Raw genomic sequence first — 23,323 nt, forward strand, 5'->3', positions numbered from 1 at the left:
ATTCTTGACATCTTACCTTTCCAAAGGAACATCCTCACACATTTATTTAACTCTTGAAAAAACTTCTGCAGTAATTGTATTGGTAGTGTTTGGAATAAATATTGTAATCTAGGGAATATATTCATTTTTACAGCATTGACTCTACCTACTAATGTTATTGGTAACATCATCCATTTGTCAAGATCCTCTTGAATTTTTTTCAATAATGGCAAATAATTTAGTTTATATAAATTCTTTATATCATTACCAACTCTTATACCTAAATACTTTATACCATTTATCGGCCATCTAAATTGAGTTATTAATTGATATTGACTATAATCTCCTTTAGTAAGGGGTAGAATTTCACTTTTATCCCAATTTATTTTGTACCCTGATGTTTTCCCATATTCTTCCAATCTAGAAGATAATTTACGCAACGAATGCAATGGGTTAGTTAGATAAAGCAGAACATCATCAGCAAATAAATTAATCTTATATTCCTCCTGATTAACTCTGAAACCCATAATATCTGTCAGTTCTAATTAATTCAGCTAATGGTTCTATCGCCAACACAAATAAAGCAGGTGATAATGGACAACCGTGTCTAGTTGACCTTGTTACCTGAAATGATGTTGAAATTTGGCCATTTGTCACCACTTTAGCTTTGGGGTTAGTATTTAAGGTTTCAATCCATTTTATAAAAGATACTCCTTATCCATATTTTTCCATTACCTTAAATAAAAAATCCCATTCCAATCTATCAAATGCTTTTTCTGCATCCAAAGCAACTGCCGCACTCATTTCTTCCCTCTTTTGTGTCAAATGAATTATGCTAAGTAACTGAGTTACATTATCTGCTGATTGTCTATTTTTAATAAATCCTGTTTGGTCCATGTGTATTAATTTTGGTAAGTATTTAGATAATCTATTAGATAAAATTTTTGCTATTATTTTATAATCTGTGTTCAACAAAGAAATAGTTCTATATGATGTTGGCTTTAAAAGATCTGTGTCTTTTTTTGGCAATACTATTAAAATAGCCGTCGAAAAAGATTCTGGAAGTTTCTGCGTTATTTCCACTTGGTGTATTAGCTCCATAAAAGGGGGGATTAATAAATCTTTAAACTTTTTGTAAAATTCAGGCGGAAAACCATCTTCTCCTGGAGATTTATTACTCTGAAGTGATCCTAGAGCTTCTTCGACCTCTTTTAATGTAAAAGGCACATCTAATCCCTTCTGTTCTTCCGAATTCAATTTAGGGAGAGTTATTTGTGATAAAACCTTTCTATCAACAATATCATTTTGTGATTCTGATTGATACAGTTCAGAATAAAAAATTTTTTAAGTTTCATTGATTTCTAAAGGTTTATAAGTAATTCTATTTGCACTTGTTCTAATTGCATTTATCGTTTTGGAAGCCTGGTCTGTTTTTAACTGCCAAGCAAGAATCTTGTGTGATATTTCACCTAGTTCATAATATCTCTGTTTAGTTCTCATAATTGCTTTTTTCTGTTTGGTATGTCTGAAGTGTATTATATTGTAGCTTCTTATTAGCAAGTTGTCTTTGTTTTTCTTCTGTCATATATCTTTGAGATTCTTTATCTAATTTTGTAATCTCTTTTTCCAATTGATCTATTTCTACCATATATTCCTTCTTAATTTTAGAAGTATAATTTATTATTTGGCCTCTCAAATATGCCTTCATCGCTACCCATAATATAAATTTATCATCAACTGAATGTGAGTTTGTATCTAAAAAAAACTGAATCTGTTTTTTCATAAAATCACAAAAATCTTGATGTTTTAATAATATTGAATTAAATCTCCATCTGTAAATCGATTCCTCCTTATCCATCATTGTCATTGTCAAGGGAGAATGATCTGACAATATTCTTGCTTTATATTACATATTTTTCACTCTGTCTTGAATATTCACTGATAGTAGGAAAAAATCTATCCTTGAATAAGTTTTATGTCTATTTGAATAAAATGAATAATCTCTTTCTCTTGGGTTAATTCTTCTCCATATATCAATCAAATTTAAATCTTTCATCAATGATAAAGTTAATTTTGCTACTTTTGGTTTTGTAACAACCTTTGTTGATCTATCTAAGACTGGGTCTAGACAAAAGTTAAAGTCTCCACCTATTAATATTTTGTCATGTGCGTCAGCCAAATTCAAAAAAGCCTCATCGTTTTCATTTGGTGCATAAACATTCATAAGAGTCCATAGTTCTGAAAAGATTTGACAATGTATAATTACATATCTTCCCGCTGAATCAATTAATACATTTTGTATTTTAATTGGTAAAGTTTTGTTAACCAAAATTGCAACTCCCCTCGCTTTTGAATTAAATGAAGCTGCAATAACATTTCTGACCCAATCTCTCTTTAATTTCTGATGTTCTATCTCTGTTAAATGTGTTTCTTTTATAAAAGCTATATCTATTTTCATTTTCTTAATGTATATTAAAATTCTTTTTCTTTTCACCGGTCCATTAAGCCCATTAACATTAAAACTTTAAAAGATCATTAAATTAGTCATTATTTATAATGGGGTTACTCCAATCTATAATAATACATAATATTTCAACTCTCGTAGTGCCTTGGGGAATTATTTTAAAATTCTCCATGCTGCTATGTGTCTCCCCTCCGATCATCCAGGCAAAGAAAGATAAAAGAAAAATAGATTATAAAGAAAAAAGCAACAAAAACCCCCCTGCTAATGTTGCGAATGAAAAAAAAAACACATTATGCCCCTCCATTGTGCAGGTCATGGCAAACGCCATGATTACACATGTGAATCCCGTAGCGATCGATCCAAAGTTCCCCCAGCTCCCCCGTACCATGAAAAAAGGATATGTAAGAGAAGAAAAAATATCACTACTCTCAATTAATATTTCTCAAATTTTTACTTTTCTCCCCCTGTATCATATAATTAAAAGTATATTTAAATATTCTTCTGTCCTTGATGTCCATCAACTCACTTCACTGTCCCTGTCTTCATCCTTAATCCGTTTCACTTTTAAATCTTTACTGTGTCTAGTGAATATTTGGGAGTACTTGTGCAAACTCCTCTGCATTCTGATGATCAGTAAAAAAATCTTCTTTTTCCGTCATCCAAAAAAATTATCATTGTTGCCGGGTGGCGCAATACAAATTTATAACCCTTTTTCCATAAAACTTTTTTCGCTGGATTAAATTCCTTCTTTCTCTTCAAAAGGTCATAACTTATATCAGGATAGAAAAGAACTGCTTTCCCTTCAATGGCTCATTTCTCTTTCTGGCACATTGGGCAGTCGCCTTCAGGATCTTTTCTTTATCTTGATATCTTAAGCATTTTATCAAGATTAGTCATGGGTTTTGATTAGGTTGAGGTTTTGGTCTTAAGGCTCTGTGAACCCTTTCGATTTCAATCAACTGGGTTTCCTCTTCCATTTCCAAATTTTCCGGGATCCTTTTTTAAAAAATTTTATTAGATCCTCTCCCTCTATCCGTTCTTTAAGACCAACAATTTTAATATTATTTCGTCAACTAAAATTTTCAAGCACGTCTATTTTTTCCAACAGTCGTTTTCTTTCTGATGTCCAGGCAAGAATATTATTCACTCTATCAATAGTGTCTCCCGTTATTTCTTCCAACTTTTTAACTTTCTTGTCCATTTTCTCCTGTTTTTCACCATTTTATCAAACATAATCTTCATATTTTTAGTATCTTTTACTATTTTTAATGTTCTTAATTCTTTTAATTCGTGCATTATTTGCACCAAAGCTTTTCTTATGTCTGCAGAAGATCTTCCACCTCCAACCTCTTCCTGTTGTTCTTCTTTTGCCTCCTCATCTTCATCTGTATGTTCCAGAGAATCTGAATCCACCTCGGATTCATTTTCACTTCCACTTCCAATCGTAGCTGGGATTTGTAGTTCAAATTGCTCATGTTTGCGCATGCCCTTTCCTACGTACACGCGCAGTTCCTGTTGTTCCTTCTTGGAGACTGTTGATGTTTCCGCTGATTCCTGTTCTGTATCACCGGAGGTGAGATGCACTTGAATCCGAGGCTTCTTCATGGTGGCCGGGCCAGCTTGTACTATCTTCAAAGTAGTAGTTTTCTTCTGCGTCTGTTTAGGAGGCATATCTAAGGAAAATTCTGAGTAGTTTAGACGTAGTTTTTAGAAAATACTTACTAACTTTAATTTATTTAAACATTAATTTATTAATTTTTTACAGGAGAGCTGGATTTCCATGTCTCGATCCTACGTCATCATGTGACATCCCCTATTTTTTATTACGTATTGAAAGGTTTCAGAATAATGTGTTTGAATTTATAGGTTCTCCTACTAAACCATGTCTCTTCTAATTTGATATTATTTTGGCTGTATTGCAAAGGTATGACCCCAAGACAAACCAGTGGAGTAGTGATGTAGCTCCGACGAGCACGTGTAGAACCAGTGTGGGGGTAGCAGTGCTGGGAGGACACCTTTATGCTGTTGGAGGACAAGATGGAGTGTCCTGCCTTAACATTGTCGAAAGGTAATGTTTTCATCTGATTGCCTATTCAATGACTAAAGTCCTGGTACTGCCTAAAGACCATTCCATTCTCTTTCTGACCATTCAGTAGGGTAGATTTAATTACACATACTGGGACAACTGGGAGAAGGATCTGAGGAGATTGATTACAAACATGGTTCTGCCTCACGGGAGAGTATATCCATCAAGCTCCTTTTCATGTCATAAACTGTATAAAATGTTTGGTGAGGGGAGACTTAGAATGCAAAGTTGGTAACAAGCTGCCCTGAACTGGAACCTCATAATATGCTGAAGATGGTTCTAGACGGTGCTGCATTTGGAAGACTACTATTAGAAATAGTCACCTGATGGTTGGATTCAGGAACACTTTTCTTTTCCATTGGCCTAGTTACTACATTTATTGAGTTCCAAACAGTGGCTGAATCTCTGAAGGTGTAAATGATTATGTTAAATTAGTTGTTGTATCTTCAGGAGGTGGCAAAATGTGCTTGTGTGTGACCATTTTTGGCTTTTTGGAACAACAGTTAGTCTTGTAAAGTTGAAACCTTACTTCTGTTATTGCCCATTAGCACACCCATGAGAAAGATGGTAAGGTTTAGTTTTCATGTGGTTTCTTTAGTTTGAAAGTGAGTCGCTCATGACAGGAAATTAGAACTAAGTCTTCTCTGCCAATCCAATATCTGAGCCATTTTGGTTTGCAGTATCACAGAGCAGTGTCTTGTTTCAAGTGCCCATTCAGATTCATCCAGTTAGATAGATGCAGATAGATCCATGCAGTGTGCAGTAGAAAAAAGCACATCCACTACCTGGAGTATCATGAGCCATGGTGCACCTTGGAAAGGAAATACTGGCTTTTATATACATTGATATGAATATAGTAGAATGGTCCTTGAACACTGAGCAGAAAAAGTTACACAAAGTAGATACTTATTCCTTGGGATTTAAATGGTTTCTTTAAAGTTTAAGTTATTATAGGGAATTGATAGAAGGAATACCACTTCTGGGTTAGGGAAAAAAGGACTAGGGACAGAGTTCTGAAATTAAAATAAGGCCTTTTGAGAGTGAAATTAAGAAATATCACTACCTATGAAAGATGGTAGAAGTTTGGAATCCTACAAGTATCATTTGACATTAAAAATTAATTTAAAAATTTGCAATGATAAGTCTTTGTTATCACCAAAGGTATTTGGTTGAAGAAGGGCATATGAAGTTAGATCACAGATCAGCCACAATCCTATTGAATGGTGTAACAGGTCTGTATGGATAAATGTGATAATTCTACAATATGATGAAGCTAGCTGGACAACTAACAGTAAATTTTTCAGTATTGTTGATCTCTATATCCTGTTAAATTCTTGCAGCATCCTTGCCAACTTTTACCCAGATCCTGAGTGATTAGATAAGGAGATGATGTGTACTAACTGGTCAGAGGACAAATTGAACACCATGGATTTCATTGTTGTGCCTGATACTATTCTGTGATAAACCCATTGTGAATTTTCTGTTTAAATTAAATATACATATATGACGCAAGAAATTCTGCAGATGCTGGAAATCTGTTGGGGCTGGGATCCTTCATCAGGACTGGAATGGAAGGGGGAAGATGTCAGAATAAGAAGGTGGGGAAGAGAAAGGAAGACAAGTTAGAAAATATAACATACAAGGGGTGATTGATGAGTTTGTGGCCTAAGGTAGAAGGAGATGAGTTATTAACTTCAGACTTTCTGCATAATCACTCAGAGAGTTGAACAGCATGAGCATATAACGAGAGCTATATAACTCATCTCCTTCTACCTTAGGCTTCAAACTTATCAATCACCCATCTGTGGACTCTTTCTAGAGGTCCAAGATCCGTTTGCTCCACGACCACTGGACTAAGTGTGTAAATGAAGGAGGGGACTATGTTGAAAATTAAATGTGCTAGGTTTTCTAAAATTGACTCCTTCTACCTTAGGCCACAAACTTATCAATCACCCCTCGTATATGACATATTTTTAGAAAACATAGATTAGAACTTCTTCCAAGGGTTCAAGCTTGTGGCTCAGTCACATGTACAAGGAGGGAACCAACTTGCATCATTTCATGATATAATAGCATAACTTCTAAGCTTGGAGGGAGGAAACAAGTTAAGGTCTTGCGCCTGATATCTATCCTGTGACCATTACTGAATTTTCTTTGTTGGAATAAATTGGACTTGATTGTTATGTTCTTTACACCCACATACTTGGCAGCACTTAGTCTAGACTCAAGTAAAAAATGAAAACAAAGACTGCCAGAATTCCGGTGGAAGTCTAGGAAAAAACATACAGAAGGTGAAAAAATTGGTAGAAAGTGCAGTGGCAGAAGAAGACGACTTGTTGGACTTGATACGCTGAGATTTATAGAGGAAATCTGATTTGTAGCACATTTATCTTACCAGGTTTGATCCTAAGGAAAATAAATGGATGAGAGTAGCACCTATGAGTACTCGTCGTCTGGGGGTAGCTGTGGCGGTCCTTGGTGGACATCTTTATGCTACAGGGGGCTCTGATGGAACATCTCCATTGAATACAGGTAATGTTATTGGGAATAGATTCCTTCTAAAGCTAGTTCACAGTTAGACTGGCCCAAGAGGAATAGTGCGTTGTTCTAAAACCAGTGTCGACAGGTTCCGGTAGGCAGTGAGGATGGAAAAGGAACATTTTCCCCACGAAGATCAGAAAGAACATGATATTCTCTTCAACTGGTATCTGAAAGGAACTTAATTGTTCGTCCTTGCTGTGTGGGTAATGGCTGTTTTACTGCCCTTAAATAACTTGTTTTATTCAGATTGTAAATGGTGTAAATTGAATGGAAAAGTAGTATAATACTAATAAATGAGGAATTCAACTGGTGATGATCTGATCACATGTTCATGTTTCAAAGGGTGATATTAAAATGTTGCATAAGTTTTGAGCATTTTATCCTGATTTAGTTCATTTCATGTCACATGAATTCAAAGATAATGTTATAAGCCTGTAAATGTTGTATTGGAAAAGTGATATGACCTTAAGTAACCAAAGTCTAAGGCTCTTAATAAGCAACTTCAGCAAAGCATTTCCATCCATACAGTTTACATAACCGCTTGCCAGTTTTGTTTTAATAAAGTGAACATTATCTGGGGCAGCACTGTTACTTTACAGCATCAACAGTCACCAATCGGGATTCAATTCTCGCCACTGCCTGTAAGGAGTTTGTATGTTTTTCCCATGCTATGTGGATTTTCTCCCAGAACTTCGGTTTCCTCTCACATTCCAAAGGTGTACGGTTAGTGCTAGTGAATTGCAGCCATGCTGTATTTAGTGATACAGTGTGGAAATGGCCCTTTGAGTGACACTGCTCCAGCAACCGCACAACCCCTGGAACCTCATCACAGGACAATTTACCAGATAACCTACCCAGGATGCCTTTGGATTGGAAAGAAACTGGAGCGCCTGGGCAAAACAGAGACTCCTTACAGACAGCACTGGGATTAAACTCCAAACTCTGGAATGACCCAATCTGTAATAGCGTTGCGCAAAAAATTACCTTACCTTGGTGTGGTGACACTTGTGCACTGCTCCAAGGATAATCCTCATTGATATGATTTGATGTAAACACCACATTTCACTGGATGTTTCAGTGTTTCAATGCACATGTAACAAAGTATTTTGTTAGTTTAAATTTTTGCACCTGACTATGAGTGAGAAAACAAGAATAGAAGCATCACAACAGTCCAGCCTAAAAGTGCAGCTTTTTTCTGTTCTTACTTCAAAGTTCAGGCATTCGAAGAATACTCTGGAAGTATAGGTTGTCTTCTGTACTTCAGATTAGATAACAGTGTGAATCTAAACTTGATCCAATATATTTTGAGATTTGTTCAACTCCTATACCAACTTTTGTTGGTTCAGTGGTAATTCTCACTAAACTCATGGGTTCAGAGCTATGGTGTTGGATCCACCTGTACATGGGTTGCGATGCCCGGTCTCATTTCATGTCTAGTTTCCCTCTCACTGGTACAGATTGATTTGGAAGGTCTCTGGTCCTCTGGTCCTGACAATGAATTGGTAGTTAGCCTCCACGAAACCGTCTCCTTATGCTATACAATTCTTTGAATTCAGCACTCCCCAAAATAAGTAATTTTTCTTCACAGATTAGGATATAGGAATATGAAACTCAGGAGCATAATTAAGTCATTCAGCCCATCAAGTCTGCTCCTCCATTTGATCATGGCTGATTTACTTTCCCTTTCAACCCCATACTCCAGCCTACTCCCCCATAACTTTTGAAGCTTTTACTAATCAAGATCCTATCAACCTGTGGGGGGGGGGGTCAATATTGTGGTCTACTGCCAGAAAAATAACTTGAGAACAAAAGGAAACCACAGGATTATTTTCTGTGGGCATCCCAAAACACAGTCTGACTTTTTTTGAAACCTGTTAGTAAGTTCATAGAGCCTATTTTAGATAGATTTTAGAACCATATAGTTAAAGAAATGTGATGTTAATAGATTTGTAGAGGGATATGGAAATCTATGTAATTTGGTATGTTTAGACTGAGCCAGAGGAAGTCAGATTGGAACTAGCTTTGGTCGGTGAGATGTGAGGAAGGAGATGAGTTATGGAAGGAGTGGAGGGAAAGGGGATAGACCAAGAGTTAACAAGTTTTTAATGCCATGGACCTCTACCATAAACTGAGGAGTCTGTGGACCCCAGCCTTAGGCAGAGAGCTGCTGCCTAAATAAATATTGTAAAATCAGGGAAGCCTCGGTCTTTTCGGTGTAGAAGTTGACGGTATGCTTTAGACAGCATGAAAGACCTTGCAGCTGTGTGGAGTTCTCAACAGCAATGCTTTGGGTGATGGGAACGGGTGTAAAACTGTTTTTCCCCTATTTGATGATGTCAAAGCTGATCTGTGATCCAACACTGTATATCTTTTATTCAAAATTCCTCACAACTTTTTAAATAAATAAAAGCCATAATTCTCAAATTTTCAATTGGTTGATGATGCTGTATTGATGGGTTGCAGAATTCCACCACCAGCTGTGGGATGGAGTCTTTCTTGCCTGTTCCTGAAAGGCAAGGCTTGGGTTTTCCAAACTGCAGAAACAATTTCTTTCCAACACATCAGTTCCCCTTTAATGTCTTAAAATGAAATCAAGTCACATTTTAATCCATTAAACTCTAAAGTTTATCAGAGGAAATCATCTTGAAAGTTGTAATTTAATACCAGTTATCGTTTCTTGTACTTCCTCCCTCTGTTATATTTTTATATCTTTCAGGATATTTTTCATGTGCCTAGAATTGCTTAAACTAGTAGACTTGCATTAATCTTGTAAAACTTATGTGCTGATGCTAGTCCTCTATGTATAAAGCAAGCCTTTGATGAGATTATTTTCTTGTTTGAATAGTTTTTTTATATGATGGAAAAGCACCCTGCATATTTGTGAATACCTAGGGCAAACCTTAAATAATGTGCAACTGAAAAAAATTAAAATTGTGTGAGCTACCAATCAAAAATATACACAAAGCCTGTTTTGCTCACTTACTGTACTGACATTGTTGTTTGGGTTCATGTACTTTCCAGTTGAACGTTTCATTCCTCAGGAGAACCGTTGGTCTCCTTGTCCGCCTATGGGAACAAGACGGAAACATCTCGGCTGTGCTGTCTTCCAGGACATGATCTACGCAGTGGGGGGACGTGATGACACAACAGAGCTCAGCAGTGCTGAGCGATACAACCTTCGGACCAGTCAATGGTCTCCAGTGGTTGCTATGACTTCCAGACGCAGTGGAGTAAGTGAATACTAAAATTGTATGTAAGTGTTGGAATTGAGACTGAACATTGGAAAGTAGCTGCCATTAATCCAAGCAATGCTCTCTGTCTAATTCGGTTTGTTCATCTGTTCCCCATTGTGGTATTATACAATATTTGATGAGAGATGGACCAAGTATCCAAATCTCACTAAAGCTATTTAAGACCATAAGATATAGGAGTAGAAGTAGGCCATTTGGCCCATCGAGTCTGCTCCACCATTCAATCATGGGCTGATCCAATTCTTCCAGTCATTCCCACTCCCCTGCCTTCTCCCCATACCCTTTCATGCACTGGTTGATCAAGAACCTATCTATCTCTGCCTTAAGTGCACCCAATGACTTGGCCCTCACAGCCGCTCATGGCAACAAATTCTACAGATTTACTACCCTCTGACTAAAGTAATTTCTCCGCATCTCAGCTCGAAATGGACGTCTGGACAACCACATGTGCACAAGGTGCATTGAGCTGCAGTTCCTTAGTGACTGTGTTAGGGACCTTGAGCTGCAGCTTAATGACCTTCGTCTGGTCAGGGAGAGTGAGGAGGTGATAAAGAGGAGCTATAGGCAGGTAGTCACCCCGGGAACCACAGGAGACAGAGAAGTGGGTAACAGTCAGGAGAGGGAAAGGCAAGAAGCAGGTACGCTCTAGTCCCAGTGGCCATTCCCCTTAACAGTAAGTATTCCTGCTCGAGTACTGTCGGGGGTGATGGCCTCCCTGCGGGAAGCAACAATGGTTGTGCCTCTGGCACAGAGTCTGGCCCTGTGGCTCAGATGGGTAGGGAAAGGAAGAGGATGGCAGCAGTGATAGGAGACTCTGTAGTTAGGGGGTCAGATAGGTGATTCTGTGGATGCAGGAAGGAAACATGGATGGTAGTTTGCCTCCCAGGTGCCAGGGTCCGGGATGTTTCGGATCATGTCCACGATATCTTGAAGTGGGAAGGAGAACAGCCAGAGGTCATGATACATATTGGTACCAACGACATAGGTTTGAAAAGGGAGGAGGTTCTGAAAACAGACTACAGAGAGTTAGGAAAGAAGTTGAGAAGCAGGACCTCAAAGGTAGTAATTTGGGGGTTACTGCCTTTGCCACATGACAGTGAGTATAAGAATAGAATGAAGTGGAGGATAAATGCATGGCTGAGGGATTGGAGCAGGGGGCAGGGATTCAGATTTCTGGATCATTGGGACATCTTCTGGGGCAGGTGTGACCTGTACAAAAAGGACGGGTTGCACTTGAATCCGAAGGGGACCAATATCCTGGCGGGAAGGTTTGCAAAAGCTACTGGAGAGAACTTAAACTAGAATTGCTTGGGAGGGTGGGAACTGAACTGAAGAGGGAGATTGGCTCACAAATAGAGAAAGTTTGGAGACAGTGTGAGAGGGAGGATGGGCAGGTGATAGAGAAGGGACACACTCAGTCCGATGGTTTGAGATGTGTCTATTTTAATGCGAGGAGTTTCATGAATAAAGTGGATGAGCTTAGAGCATGGATTAGCACTTGGAGCTACAATGATGTGGCCATTACAGAGACTTGGATGGTGCAGGGGCAGGAATGACTACTTCAAGTGCCAGGCTTTAGATGTTTCAGAAAGGATAGGGAGGGAGGCAAAAGAGGTGGGGGTGGGGCACTGTTGATCAGAGATAGTGTCACAGCTGCAGAAAAGGAGGAAGTCATGGAGGGGTTGCCTACAGAGTCTCTGTGGGTGGAAGTTAGGAACAGGAAGGGGTCAAAAACTCTACTGGGTATTTTTTATAGACCACCCAATAGCAACAGGGACATTGGGAGCAGATAGGGAGACAGATTCTGGAAAGGAGTAATAATAACAGGGTTGTTATGGTGGGAGATTTTAATTTCCCCAAGATTGATTGGCATCTCCCTAGAGTGAGGGGTTTAGATGGGGTAGAGTTTGTTAGGTGTGTTCAGGAAGGTTTCTTGACACAATATGTAGATAAGCGTACAAGAGGAGAGGCTGTACTTGATCTGGTATTGGAAAATGAACCTGGTCAGGTGTCAGGTCTCTCAGTGGGAGAGCATTTTGGAGATAGTGATCACAATTCTATCTCCTTTACCATAGCATTGGAGAGGGATAGGAACAGACAAGTTAGGGAAATGTTTAATTGGAGTAAGGGGAACTATGAGGCTATCAGGCAGGAACTTGGAAACATAAATTGGAAACAGATGTTCTCAGGGAAACGTACCAAAGAAATAATGGCAAATGTTCAGGGGATATTTGTGTGGGGTTTTGAGTAGGTACGTTCCAATGAGACATGGAAAGGATGGTATGGTACAAGATCTGTGGTGTACAAAGGCTGTTGTAAATCTAATCAAGAAGAAAAGAGCTTACGAAAGGTTCAAAAAAACTAGGTAATGATATGAATCTAGAAGGTTATAAGGCTAGCAGGAAGAAGCTTAAGAATGAAATTAGAAGAGCCAGAAGGGGCCATGAGAAGGCCTTGGCAGACAGGATTAAGCAAAACCCCAAGGCATTCTAAAAGTATCTGAAGAGCAAGAGGATAAGGTGTGAGAAAATAGGACCAATCAAGTGTGACAGAGGAAAAGTGTGTATGGAACCGGAGGAAATAGCAGAGGTACTTAATGAATACTTTGCTTCAGTATTCACTGCGGAAAAGGATCTTGTTGATTATAGGGATGACTTTCAGTGGACTGAAAAGCTTGAGAATGTAGATATTAAGAAAGGGGATGTGCTGGAGTTTTTGGAAATCATCAAGTTGGATAAGTCACTGGGACTGGATGAGATGTACCCGAGGCTACTATGAGAGGCAATGGAGCAGATTGCTGAGTCTCTGGGGATGATCTTTGCATCATCAATGAGGACGGGAGAGGTTTCGGAGGATTGGAGGGTTGTGTATGCTGTTCCCTGATTCAAGAAAGGGAGTAGGGATATTCCAGGAAATTATAGACCAGTGAGTCTTACTTCAGTGGTTGGCAAGTTGATGGAGAAGATCCTGAGAGGCAGGATTTATGAACATTTGGAAAGGCATAATATGATTAGGAATAGTCAGCATGGCTTTGTCAAAGGCAGGTTGTGCCTTACGAGCATGATTGAAGTTTTTGAGGATGTGACTAAACACATTGATGAAGGAAGAGCAGTAGATGTAGTGTATATGGATTTTAGCAAGGCATTTGATAAGGTACCCCTTGCAAGGCTTATTGAGAAAGTAAGGAGGCATGGGATCCAAGGGGACATTGCTTTGTGGATCCTGAACTGGGTTGCCCACAGAAGGCAAAGAGTGATTGTAGACAGGTCATATTCTTTATGGAGGCCGGTGACCAGTGGTGTGCCTCAGGGATCTGTTCTGGGACCCCTACTCTTTGTGATTTTTATAAATGACCTGGATGAGGAAGTGGAGGGTTGGGTTAGTAAATTTGCTATGACACAAAAGCTGGGGGTGTTGTGGATAGTGTGGAGGGCTGTCAGAGGTTACAACGAGACTTTGATAGGATGCAAAACTGGGCTGAGAAGTGGCAGATGGAATTCAACACAGATAAGTGTGAGGTGATTCATTTTGGTAGGTCAAATATGATGGCAGAATATAGTATTAATGGTAAGACTGTTGGCAATGCGGAGGATCAGAGGAATCTTTGGGTCCGAGTCCATAGGACACTCAAAGCTGCTAAGCAGGTTGATTCTGTGGTTAAGAAGGCGTATGGTGCATTGGCCTTCATCAACCATGGGTTTGAGTTCAAGAGCCGAGAGGTAACGTTGCAGCTATATAGGACCCTGGTCAGACCCCACTTGGAGTACTGTGCTCAGTTCTGGTCGCCTCACTACAGGAAGAATGTGAAAGCCATAGAAAGGGTGCAGAGGAGATTTACAAGGATGTTGCCTGGATTGGGGAGCATGCCTTACTAGAATAGGTTGAGCGAACTCGGCCTTTTCTCCTTGGAGTGATGGAGGATTAGAGGTGTACAAGATAATGAGAGGCATTGATCGTGTGGGTAGTCAGAGGCTTCTCCCCAGGGCTGAATTGGCTAGCATGAGAGGGCATAGTTTAAGGTGCTTAGAAGTAGGTACAGGAGAAATGTCAGGGGTAAGTTGTTTTTTTTTGTAATGAGTGGTGAGTGCTTGGAATGGGCTGCTGGCGGTGGTGATGGAGGCGGAAACTGTAGCATCTTTTAAGAGACTCCTGGGTGGCTACATGGAGCTTAGAAAAATAGAGGGCTATTGGTAAAGCCTAGGAAGTTCTAAGGTAGGGACATGTTTGGCACAACTTTGTGGACTAAAGGGTCTGTATTGTGCTGTAGGTTTTCTACGTTTCTATGTCCTTCAATCCTGAAGTCATGCCCTCTTGTCCTAGACTCCCCTACCATGGGAAATAACTTTGCCGTATCTAATCTGTTCAGGCCTTTTAACATTTGGATGTTTCTATGGATCCCCCCTCATTCTCCCAAGAGCTGCCAGAAATTCCTCATACAGTAACCCTTTCATTCCTGGAATCATTCTTGTGAATCTTCTCTGAACGCTCTCCAATGTCAGTATATCCTTTCCAAAATAAGGAGCCCCAAATTACACACAATACTCCAAGTGTGATCTCACGAGTGCCTTATAAAGCCCCAACATCACATCCCTGCTCTTATATTCTATACCTCTAGAAATGAATGCCAACATTGCATTCACCTTCTACACCACCGACTCAGCCTGGGTATCCTGCATAAGGGCTGTCAAGTCCCTTTGCACCTCTGCATTTTGAATTCTCTCTTGATCTAATAGTCTGCCCATTTATTTCTTCCACCAAAGTGCATGACCGTACACTTTCCAACATTGTACTTCATTTGCCACTTTTCCCAAACTATATAACTCTCTGCAGGTTCTCTGTTTCCTCAACACCATCAGTTCCTCCACTTATCTTTGCAACATCAACAAATTTAGCCGCAAATTCATTAATCCCATAGTCCAAATCATTGACATGCATTGTAAAAAGCTGCAGTCCCAACACCAACCCCTGTGGAACTCCACTGGTAACCAGCAGCCAGCTAGAATAGGATCATTTTATTCCCACTCTCTTGTTTCTGGTGATCAACTAATGCTCCACCTATGCTAGTAACTTCCCTGTAATTCCACCAGCTCTTATCTTGCTAAGCAGCCTCCTGTGCAGCACCTGTCAAAGGCCTTCTGAAAATCCAAGTACATCACATCCACTGCATCTCCTTTGTCCACCCTGCTTGTAATTTCCTCAACATTTCAATCACTATCTACTATGAAAGATACATCCATACGTTTTTGTTCTTAAGGCTTGATTATTCCAACAACCTGCTAGCCTCCCTTGTTCTGCCCACCACATACTTGAGATCAAAAAAGCTGCTGTCCACACTATAGCTCACACCAGGCTTCTACTACTCATAATCTCACCCCATTTTCCAGTTCCTTGTCCAGTTTCATCTAGTGCTTTATACCTCTGAGATAATTGCATTCTCTCATATTGACCATCTACCATTAAGGCATTTGGCAGCTGAAGGCAAGACCTCAGCTTCTAGAAGCCCACCTCCCAGCCTTATTGACTCTTTCTTCCACTCAGAACAAGGGGGTGCTTTGGTCATTTCACCCTTTTTCAAGTCTTTATAATTGAAGTGATTGTTGACCTATGGCGCAGTGGGCAGAACAACTTGATTCTAATGAGAAAGTAAGTTTTAGATTTACAGAAGGGTGGCTTCCTTCCTGTGACACCTTGCCGATGGTGTCAGCATAAAGGACAAATTGTTTGCATTAACATGGTGAACACTGACACTTAAAGAAGGTACTTCAAAAGCATGCACCTCAGGTTTGGATTAGATTAACTTTGTCACACGTACATCAAAGCATACAGTGAAATGCATCACTCGTGTCAAATTGATCGTGCTGGCCAAGCTGCCAGCAGCAACCGAACATATTCACAATTATAAACTCTAATGGTACATCGTTGTAATGTGGGAGGAAACCGGAGCACCAGAAGGCACCCATGCAATCACAGGGAGGGAGAATGTACAAACTCCTTACAGACAGCAGCAGAAATCGAATCCCGATCTCAGAGCTGGGGCTGTAAAGCATTGCAGTACCGTGACACTTCAACTTGGAATATAGAATGTTAACTACCCACCAGGCAAGAGTATGGAATATTTCTGTAAAAGTACGCCACAGTACCTGCATTGAGCAAATTGATATACAATACCACACACTTGTAAGATACCATAGTGTTATCCAAGGAGGTTTTATCAGAAATTATAAAGTAAATGCTGATGTTTCTGACAATTAAGTATCTTGTTTATTCCCCCATACAGGTTGGGCTTGCCGTTGTAAATGGACTTTTGATGGCAGTTGGCGGCTTTGATGGCACAACCTACTTAAAAACTGTTGAAGTTTTTGACCCCGATGCAAACACATGGAGGTATAAACAAATTTTATCAAGTTATAGAGCACTACAGTGTAGAAATCTGGGCCTTTGGTTCATCCAGTCTGTGCCACACTGTTATTTTGCCTAGTCTCACACATGGTCCATAGCTCTCTATACTCTTGTCATCCATGGACTTATCCAAACTTCTCTTAAATGGTGAAATCAAACCTGCATCTACCACTTCTGCTGGCAGTCCCTTCTACACTCACTGTCCTCTAGTTTCCCTTAAATATTTCACCCTTTTCCTGTCCCCTCTCATTCTAGTCTTGCCAAGATTAAGGGTGGTGGTTGGTGAGAGTATGGAATGAACTGCCAGTGGATTTAAACTTAATTGCAGCTGATTCCATCCAATGTAGCATAGTTACTGTTCTATATATAAAATGGCTGGGATTTCATAAGATACAGAAGTGAGGTAGTTTGCTTTTGAAAATGCCACTCGAAGTATTATTACTTGCTACATCCAAGAGGGCAGATGGTGTTTAGCTGATAGCCTTCAACTGATACAGCCAGTATAGTGTACAGAAAACAATAACTGGGGTTGATATCTTATTGCAAGAGCAAGGAAACCCATATTCCAATTAACACAGCTTGAAGTGGCAGCTTCTTGCAGGAGAACTCAAATTCAGTTAAAGAGTTCAGGATATCTGCATACTTAGAGTGTGAAGCCATCTTGTTCATTTAATTCTATTAAAATATCAAACCACCTTGCATGCCTTATAGTTTATCCACGGCAGGTTCTAGATTGTGTTAGTTTAATTGCTGGACCTATGAGACAGATTACCACCCTTTCTTCATGCAATGCAGATCTTAATTTGGTTGGCTACTGCGGGAGGTGAGGGAGGAGATTGCTGAGCCTCTGGCAATGATCTTTGCATACATCAATGGGGGATGGGAGAGGGTGCAGATGTTGTTTCCTTATTCAAGAAAGGGAGTAGAGATAGCCCAGGGAATTATAGACCAGTGAGTCTTACCTCAGTGGTTGGTAAGTTGATGGAGGTGATCCTGAGAGGCAGGATTTATGAACATTTGGAGAGGTGTAATATGATTAGAAATAGTCAGCATGGCTTTGTCAAGGGCAGGTTGTGCCTTACAAGCATGATTCAAGTTTGAGGATATGACTAAGCACATTGATGAAGGTAGAGCCTTAGATGTAGTGTATGTGGATTTTAGCAAGGCATTTGAAGCAGGTAAGGAGGCATGGGATCCAAGGGGGACATTGCTTTGTGGATCTAGAACTGGCTTGCCCACAGAAGGCAAAGAGTGGTTGTAGAAAGGTCATATTCTACATAGAGGTCAATGACCAGTGGTGTGCCTCAGGGATCTGTTCTGGGACCCTTATTCTTCATGATTTTTATAAATGGCCTGGATGAGGAAGTGAAAGGATGGGTTAGTAAGTTTGCTGATGACACAAAGGTTGGGGATGTTGTGGATAGTGTGGAGGGCTGTCAGAGGTTACAGTGGGACATTGATAGGATGCAAAACTGGGCTGAGAAGTGGCAGATTGAGTTCAACCCAGATAAGTGTGAAGTGGTTCATTTTGGTAGGTCAACTATGATGGCAGAATGTAAAATATATAAAATATAAATGGTAAGACTCTTGGTAGTGTGGAGGATCAGCGAGATCTTGGGGTCTGAGTCCATAGGATGCTCAAAGTAGCTGTGCAGGTTGACTCTGTGGTTAAGGCGGCATACAGTGTATTGGCCTTCATCAATCATGGAATTGAATTTAGGAGCCAAGAGGTAATGTTGCAGCTATATAGGACCCTGGTCAGACCCCACTTGGAGTACTATGCTCAGTTCTGGTCGCCTCACTACAGGAAGGATGTGGAAGCCATAGAAAGGGTGCAGAGGAGATTTATGAGGATGTTGCCTGGATTGGGGAATATGCCTTGTGAAAACAGGTTGAGTAAATTCAGCCTTTTCTCCTTGGAGCAACAGAGGATGAGAGGTGACCTGATAGAGGCATATAAGATGATGAGAGGCATTGATTATGTGGATAGTCAGAGGCTTTTTCCCCCAGGGCTGAAATGGTTGCCACAAGGGGACACAGGTTTAAGGTGCTGGGGAGTAGGTACAGAGGAGATGTCAGGGGCAAGTTTGTTTGTTTGTTTTTTTAAAAAAAAAGAAAATGCAGAGAGTGCCATGTGCGTGGAATGGGCTGCCAGCAACAGTGGTGGAGGTGGATACAATAGGGTCTTTTAAGAGACTCTTAGATAGGTACATGGAGCTCAGAAAAAGAGAGGGCTATAGGTAAGCCTAGTAATTTCTAAGGTAGGGAAATGTTCAGCACAACTTTGTGGGCCCAAGGGCCTGTATTGTGCTATAGGTTTTCTATGTTTCTAAGATAGGACGGTTTACAAAAGCATAGCTTGCAATCAGACTGTCAAGAAGGGCAGGCAGATGATAGGACAAAATTTCAGCCAGCAGCACGAGTACCAGTGCATTTGATGCAGCATCAAAGGTAACAAGGACAGTACTCAGTGTTATCTCTCAATGCATGTACTAGATGATCTTGTTGCACTATTACAGGTTGTCAGGTATGATGTTGTGGCCATCACTGAATCATAGCTGAAGGACGATTCTAGTTGGGAGTTGAATGTCCAAGGGTACATGTTGCATCGGAGGGATAGGAAGGTCAGCAGAGGGGGTGGTGTGGCTCTGCTGGTGAAGAATGGCATTAAGTCAGTAGAAAGATGTGACCAGAGGATGTTGAATCCTTGGGGGTTGAGTTAAACTGCAAGTGTAAAAGGACCCTTATGGCAGTTATATACAGGCCTCCCAACATTGGCTGGGATATGGACCATAGATTTCAACAGGAAATAGAAAAGGCATGTCAAAAGGGTAATGATATGGTAGTCATGGGAGATTTCAGCATGCAGGTCAATTGAGAGAGAAAAAAAATCAGGTTGGTAATGGATCTTGAGATTGCATTTTGAGAACAGTTTGGCATTGAGCCTACTAGGGGATCAGCTATTCTGGATTGCATGCTATGTAATGAACCAGAGGTGATTAGGGAACTTAAGGCAAAAGAACCCCTAGGAGTCAGCAATCACAATATGAATGAGTTCAATTTGAAATTTGATCAGGAGAAAGTCTGGCATAGCAGTATTTCAGTGGAGTAAAGGAAATTACAGTGGTATGAGAGAGGAGTTAGCCAAAGCGAATTGGAAGGAGATGTTGGCAGGGATGACAACAGAGCAGCAATGGCGAGTGGTTCTGGGAAAAATGAGGAAGGTGCAGGATAGGTGTATTCCAAAAACAAAGAAATACTCAAATGGCAAAATAGTACAACCATGGCTGACAAGGGAAGTCAAAGCTAACGTAAAAGCGAAAGAGGGCAGACAACAGAGCAAAAATTAGTGGGTAGACAGGATATCAAAGTGGATAGTAAAAGCTTTTTCCAAGTATTTAAATAAATTAGGAGCTAACAGTGGATATAAGGCTGCTAGAAAATAAAGCTGGAGAAATAATTGCAGGGGTCAAGGAGATGGCAGATGAGTATTTTGCATCTGTCATCACTGTGGAAGACACCAAGTAGTGTGTTAGGTGTTGAAGGGTGTGAGGGAAGAGAAGTGAGTGCAGTTACCGTTACGAGAGAGAAAGGTCTTTCAGATTTTTGATCACTAAGGGTACACAAGTCACCCAGACCAGATTAACTACATCCTAGGGTTCTGAAAGAGGTAGTGGTAGAGATTGTGGAAGCATTAGAAATTATCTTTCAAAAATCATTGGACTCTAGCATGGTGCCAGAGGACTGGAAAATTGCAAATGTCACTCCACGCTAAGGAAAAGAACATCAGAAACAGTGGCGTATCTAAGGTATGGCAGATATGGCACGTACCCTGGGCACCACTTGAAGGGGAGGGCACCACTAAGCAGTTTCTATTAAAGTCAGACAAGCCATCCTCAGACAGTGAAAAAAGAATTTTCTTCAGTTGTATGATCTGTCTTTGATTATCATGGGTGAGAAGCACTAGGATGGCCTTATTTCAGAGCATGGTGTAAGACGACCATGAAATGTTTCTTCACGAAGAAGGAAAGTGGAGCTGAAGGATGGAAGAGACAAAAGTTGGAGGTGGAGGAAGCCAAGAAGTCGAGCAAGTTCTTCATGCCCTTCTTTGAAAAGCCCGGAAAAAGTAGTTCGACACGTTCCATGGAGTCGCCTGCACCTGCTACAAGTTTGTTAGAATCCGAAGATGAATCAAGTACAAATACGTCACAAGCCGAGGAGGAAGTCAAGTCAGATAAATCGGAGTATGACATGATTAAGCGTGAGGCTGCCACAGAGAACATGGACATGACAGGAGGGGTAGACGGTGGTGGTGGTGATGTTGAGCTTATTGACGAGATTTGACCTGACAACACTGAACCTAGTGAACCGGATGGTGTCAAAGAGCCTTGAACTGTCATACCAGAAGTGACTGAACAGCATGACATTGGACTTCTGAAGTTCAACAAGGATAATGGAAAAGCTATTCTGCCTGACATGTTGAGAACAAATTATGAAGCTGGGTTCGAAGTATTTCCAGAACGGTGAGGGGCCTTTCCTCCAACAAATAACCACTCAATGAACAAAACTTGGTTCAGGAGGAAATTGGGAAATGGTTGTGGTGAGGAAGTTACTCACTCATGGCTGGTCTATTCCCCTTCTAAAGAGTCTGCATTTTGTATCTTGTCTTCTCGATTCCCAGTGAGACCATCAATCCTCATTGGAGCAGGAAAGTGGATTCAACCAGTGGAAAGCACCTGAAGGGATTAGTGTTCATGAAAATGCTAGGAATAATCGGGAATGCTTCACACAGCAGAAAGAAATTTAGCTGGAAACAGGAGTTATTGATGCAGTATTTCAGTCACAGATTGAGAAGGAAAAGCACAAGTGGCAAGATATCTTGATGAGAATCCTACACTGCATAAAGTTCCTTGCGACTGAACCTGGCTTTGCAAGGACACGGAGTCACGTCAGCTAGAAGATGACTCCAATGTAGGAAGTTTCCTTGGCCTTCTTTGACCCCATCATAAAAGAACACCTCACTGATTTGGAAAGTCATCCTGGATCCACAGCTTATCTTTAACCGGGTGTCCAGAATGAATTCATCCATATGACGGCATCCACTGTTTGCCAGAGTTTACTGAGAATCATTTGTAAAGCGAAGTACTATGGTCTTATGTTCAACTCAACTCCTGATCAAGCACACGAGCAGGTGTCAGAAGTAGTGAGGTATGTGGAAGTTGATTTTGAGGAAAACAGTCTGTGTTAGAGAGTCCTTCCTTGGTTTTATCCAGATAAGTCAGAAGGATGCTGAGAGCTTGGTTAAAGACATCTTGAAACAGCTAGAGAAGGACGAAATGGAGCAACAAGATTGTTGGTCACAGTGCTATGACAATGTTGCTGTGGTGGCTGGACACAGAAGTGGTATTCATCAAAGAATAAGTGAGAAAAACAACCTGGCAGTGTTTGTGAATGGCGACAATCACTCACTCAACTTGGTGGGTGTACAAGCAGCCAAGCAGCATATTATGATGGTTCCAGAAAACATGACCATTGAAGCTCTACATGTTTTTCCTCTCATTCAACACAGCGCTGGGAAAATCTCAAAAATGCCATGCCTGTGGTTGTCAAGTCAGAGTCTGAAACCAGTTGGAGTGCAAGGACAGAAGCAGTGAAGCCTATCAACAAGTACCTTGGGGAGATATTTCAAGTTCTCTAGGACATGATAGACAATGAAAATGAGACCAGTGAAACAAAAAGTGACACAAGGCAGCTGTACAACCACATGTTGAGTTAAGATTTTCTGATTTTGCTAGGATTTTGGAACAAAGTACTCATTCCCATTGACCATATTCAAAAGAGGCTGCAGGATCCTAGCATGAACTTTCACGATGCTGCCCTGGATTTGAAAACTCTCCAAGATCATTTTTATGATGAAAGAAGTGTTTGTCAGTGAGTCACTCGAAGGAGGAATCGGTCTCTGTCAAGAATAGAATATTGAAGTTGAAAGGCATCAGAGATGAAAGAAATGAATGGCTGATGAGAACTTGAGAGATGCTGGGTTAACAGCCAAGGAAGAAGTGGAAAGAGTCATGAAGGGAACACTTGACCGTCTTCACAGAGAAATGGAAGAAAGGTTCACTCATTTGCACTACACTGACGCCAAGTTTGGGTTCCTTCGATGTTAAGGGACTGTTACAGCACTGACAGTAACAACCTGAAGAAGTGTGAAAATTTGGGTGAATTATACAGCTCTGATGTTGATGGACAGCTTTGAAGTAGTTTTGGATTGTAGAATGTTGCTATCAAGGTGGGTCAACATGAAAATAATCGAGACCTGAAGAGCTTCTTGAATTTATTGTTCGGTATGGAGATGAGAGCATCTTCCCCAGTCTTCACATTGCTATTCAGATAATACTAACCATCACAGTTTCCATCGCCAGCTGTGAGAGATCATTCAGCAAGTTAAAACAAATACTTTGTTATTTGAGAGCCTCCATGGGTCAAGGCAGACTGTGATCTTGCTCTGCCGAGTGTAGAAAGAGAAGAAACTGAAAACACTGATTTTCTTCTCATCATAGAAGAATTTGCATTAGTGAAAGCAAGGAAGATGCAGTTATAATT

General features: G+C 40.4%; 1 protein-coding gene across 3 annotated transcripts in view; it reads left to right on the plus strand.

Annotated features, from left to right (window-relative positions):
* Positions 1 to 23,323, plus strand: part of LOC132407353 (kelch-like protein 20) — a 53,240-nt gene that overhangs the window by 22,447 nt on the left and 7,470 nt on the right. For all 3 annotated transcript variants that reach the window (XM_059993713.1, XM_059993714.1, XM_059993712.1), the window contains 4 exons: positions 4,368 to 4,511; positions 6,928 to 7,061; positions 10,092 to 10,300; positions 16,599 to 16,705. In XM_059993713.1, coding sequence (XP_059849696.1) covers positions 4,368 to 4,511; positions 6,928 to 7,061; positions 10,092 to 10,300; positions 16,599 to 16,705 — 594 coding nt within the window. The remainder of the gene's footprint in view (positions 1 to 4,367; positions 4,512 to 6,927; positions 7,062 to 10,091; positions 10,301 to 16,598; positions 16,706 to 23,323) is intronic.

Source organism: Hypanus sabinus, chromosome 18, assembly GCF_030144855.1.
Source record: "Hypanus sabinus isolate sHypSab1 chromosome 18, sHypSab1.hap1, whole genome shotgun sequence".
NCBI lineage: Eukaryota > Metazoa > Chordata > Chondrichthyes > Myliobatiformes > Dasyatidae > Hypanus > Hypanus sabinus.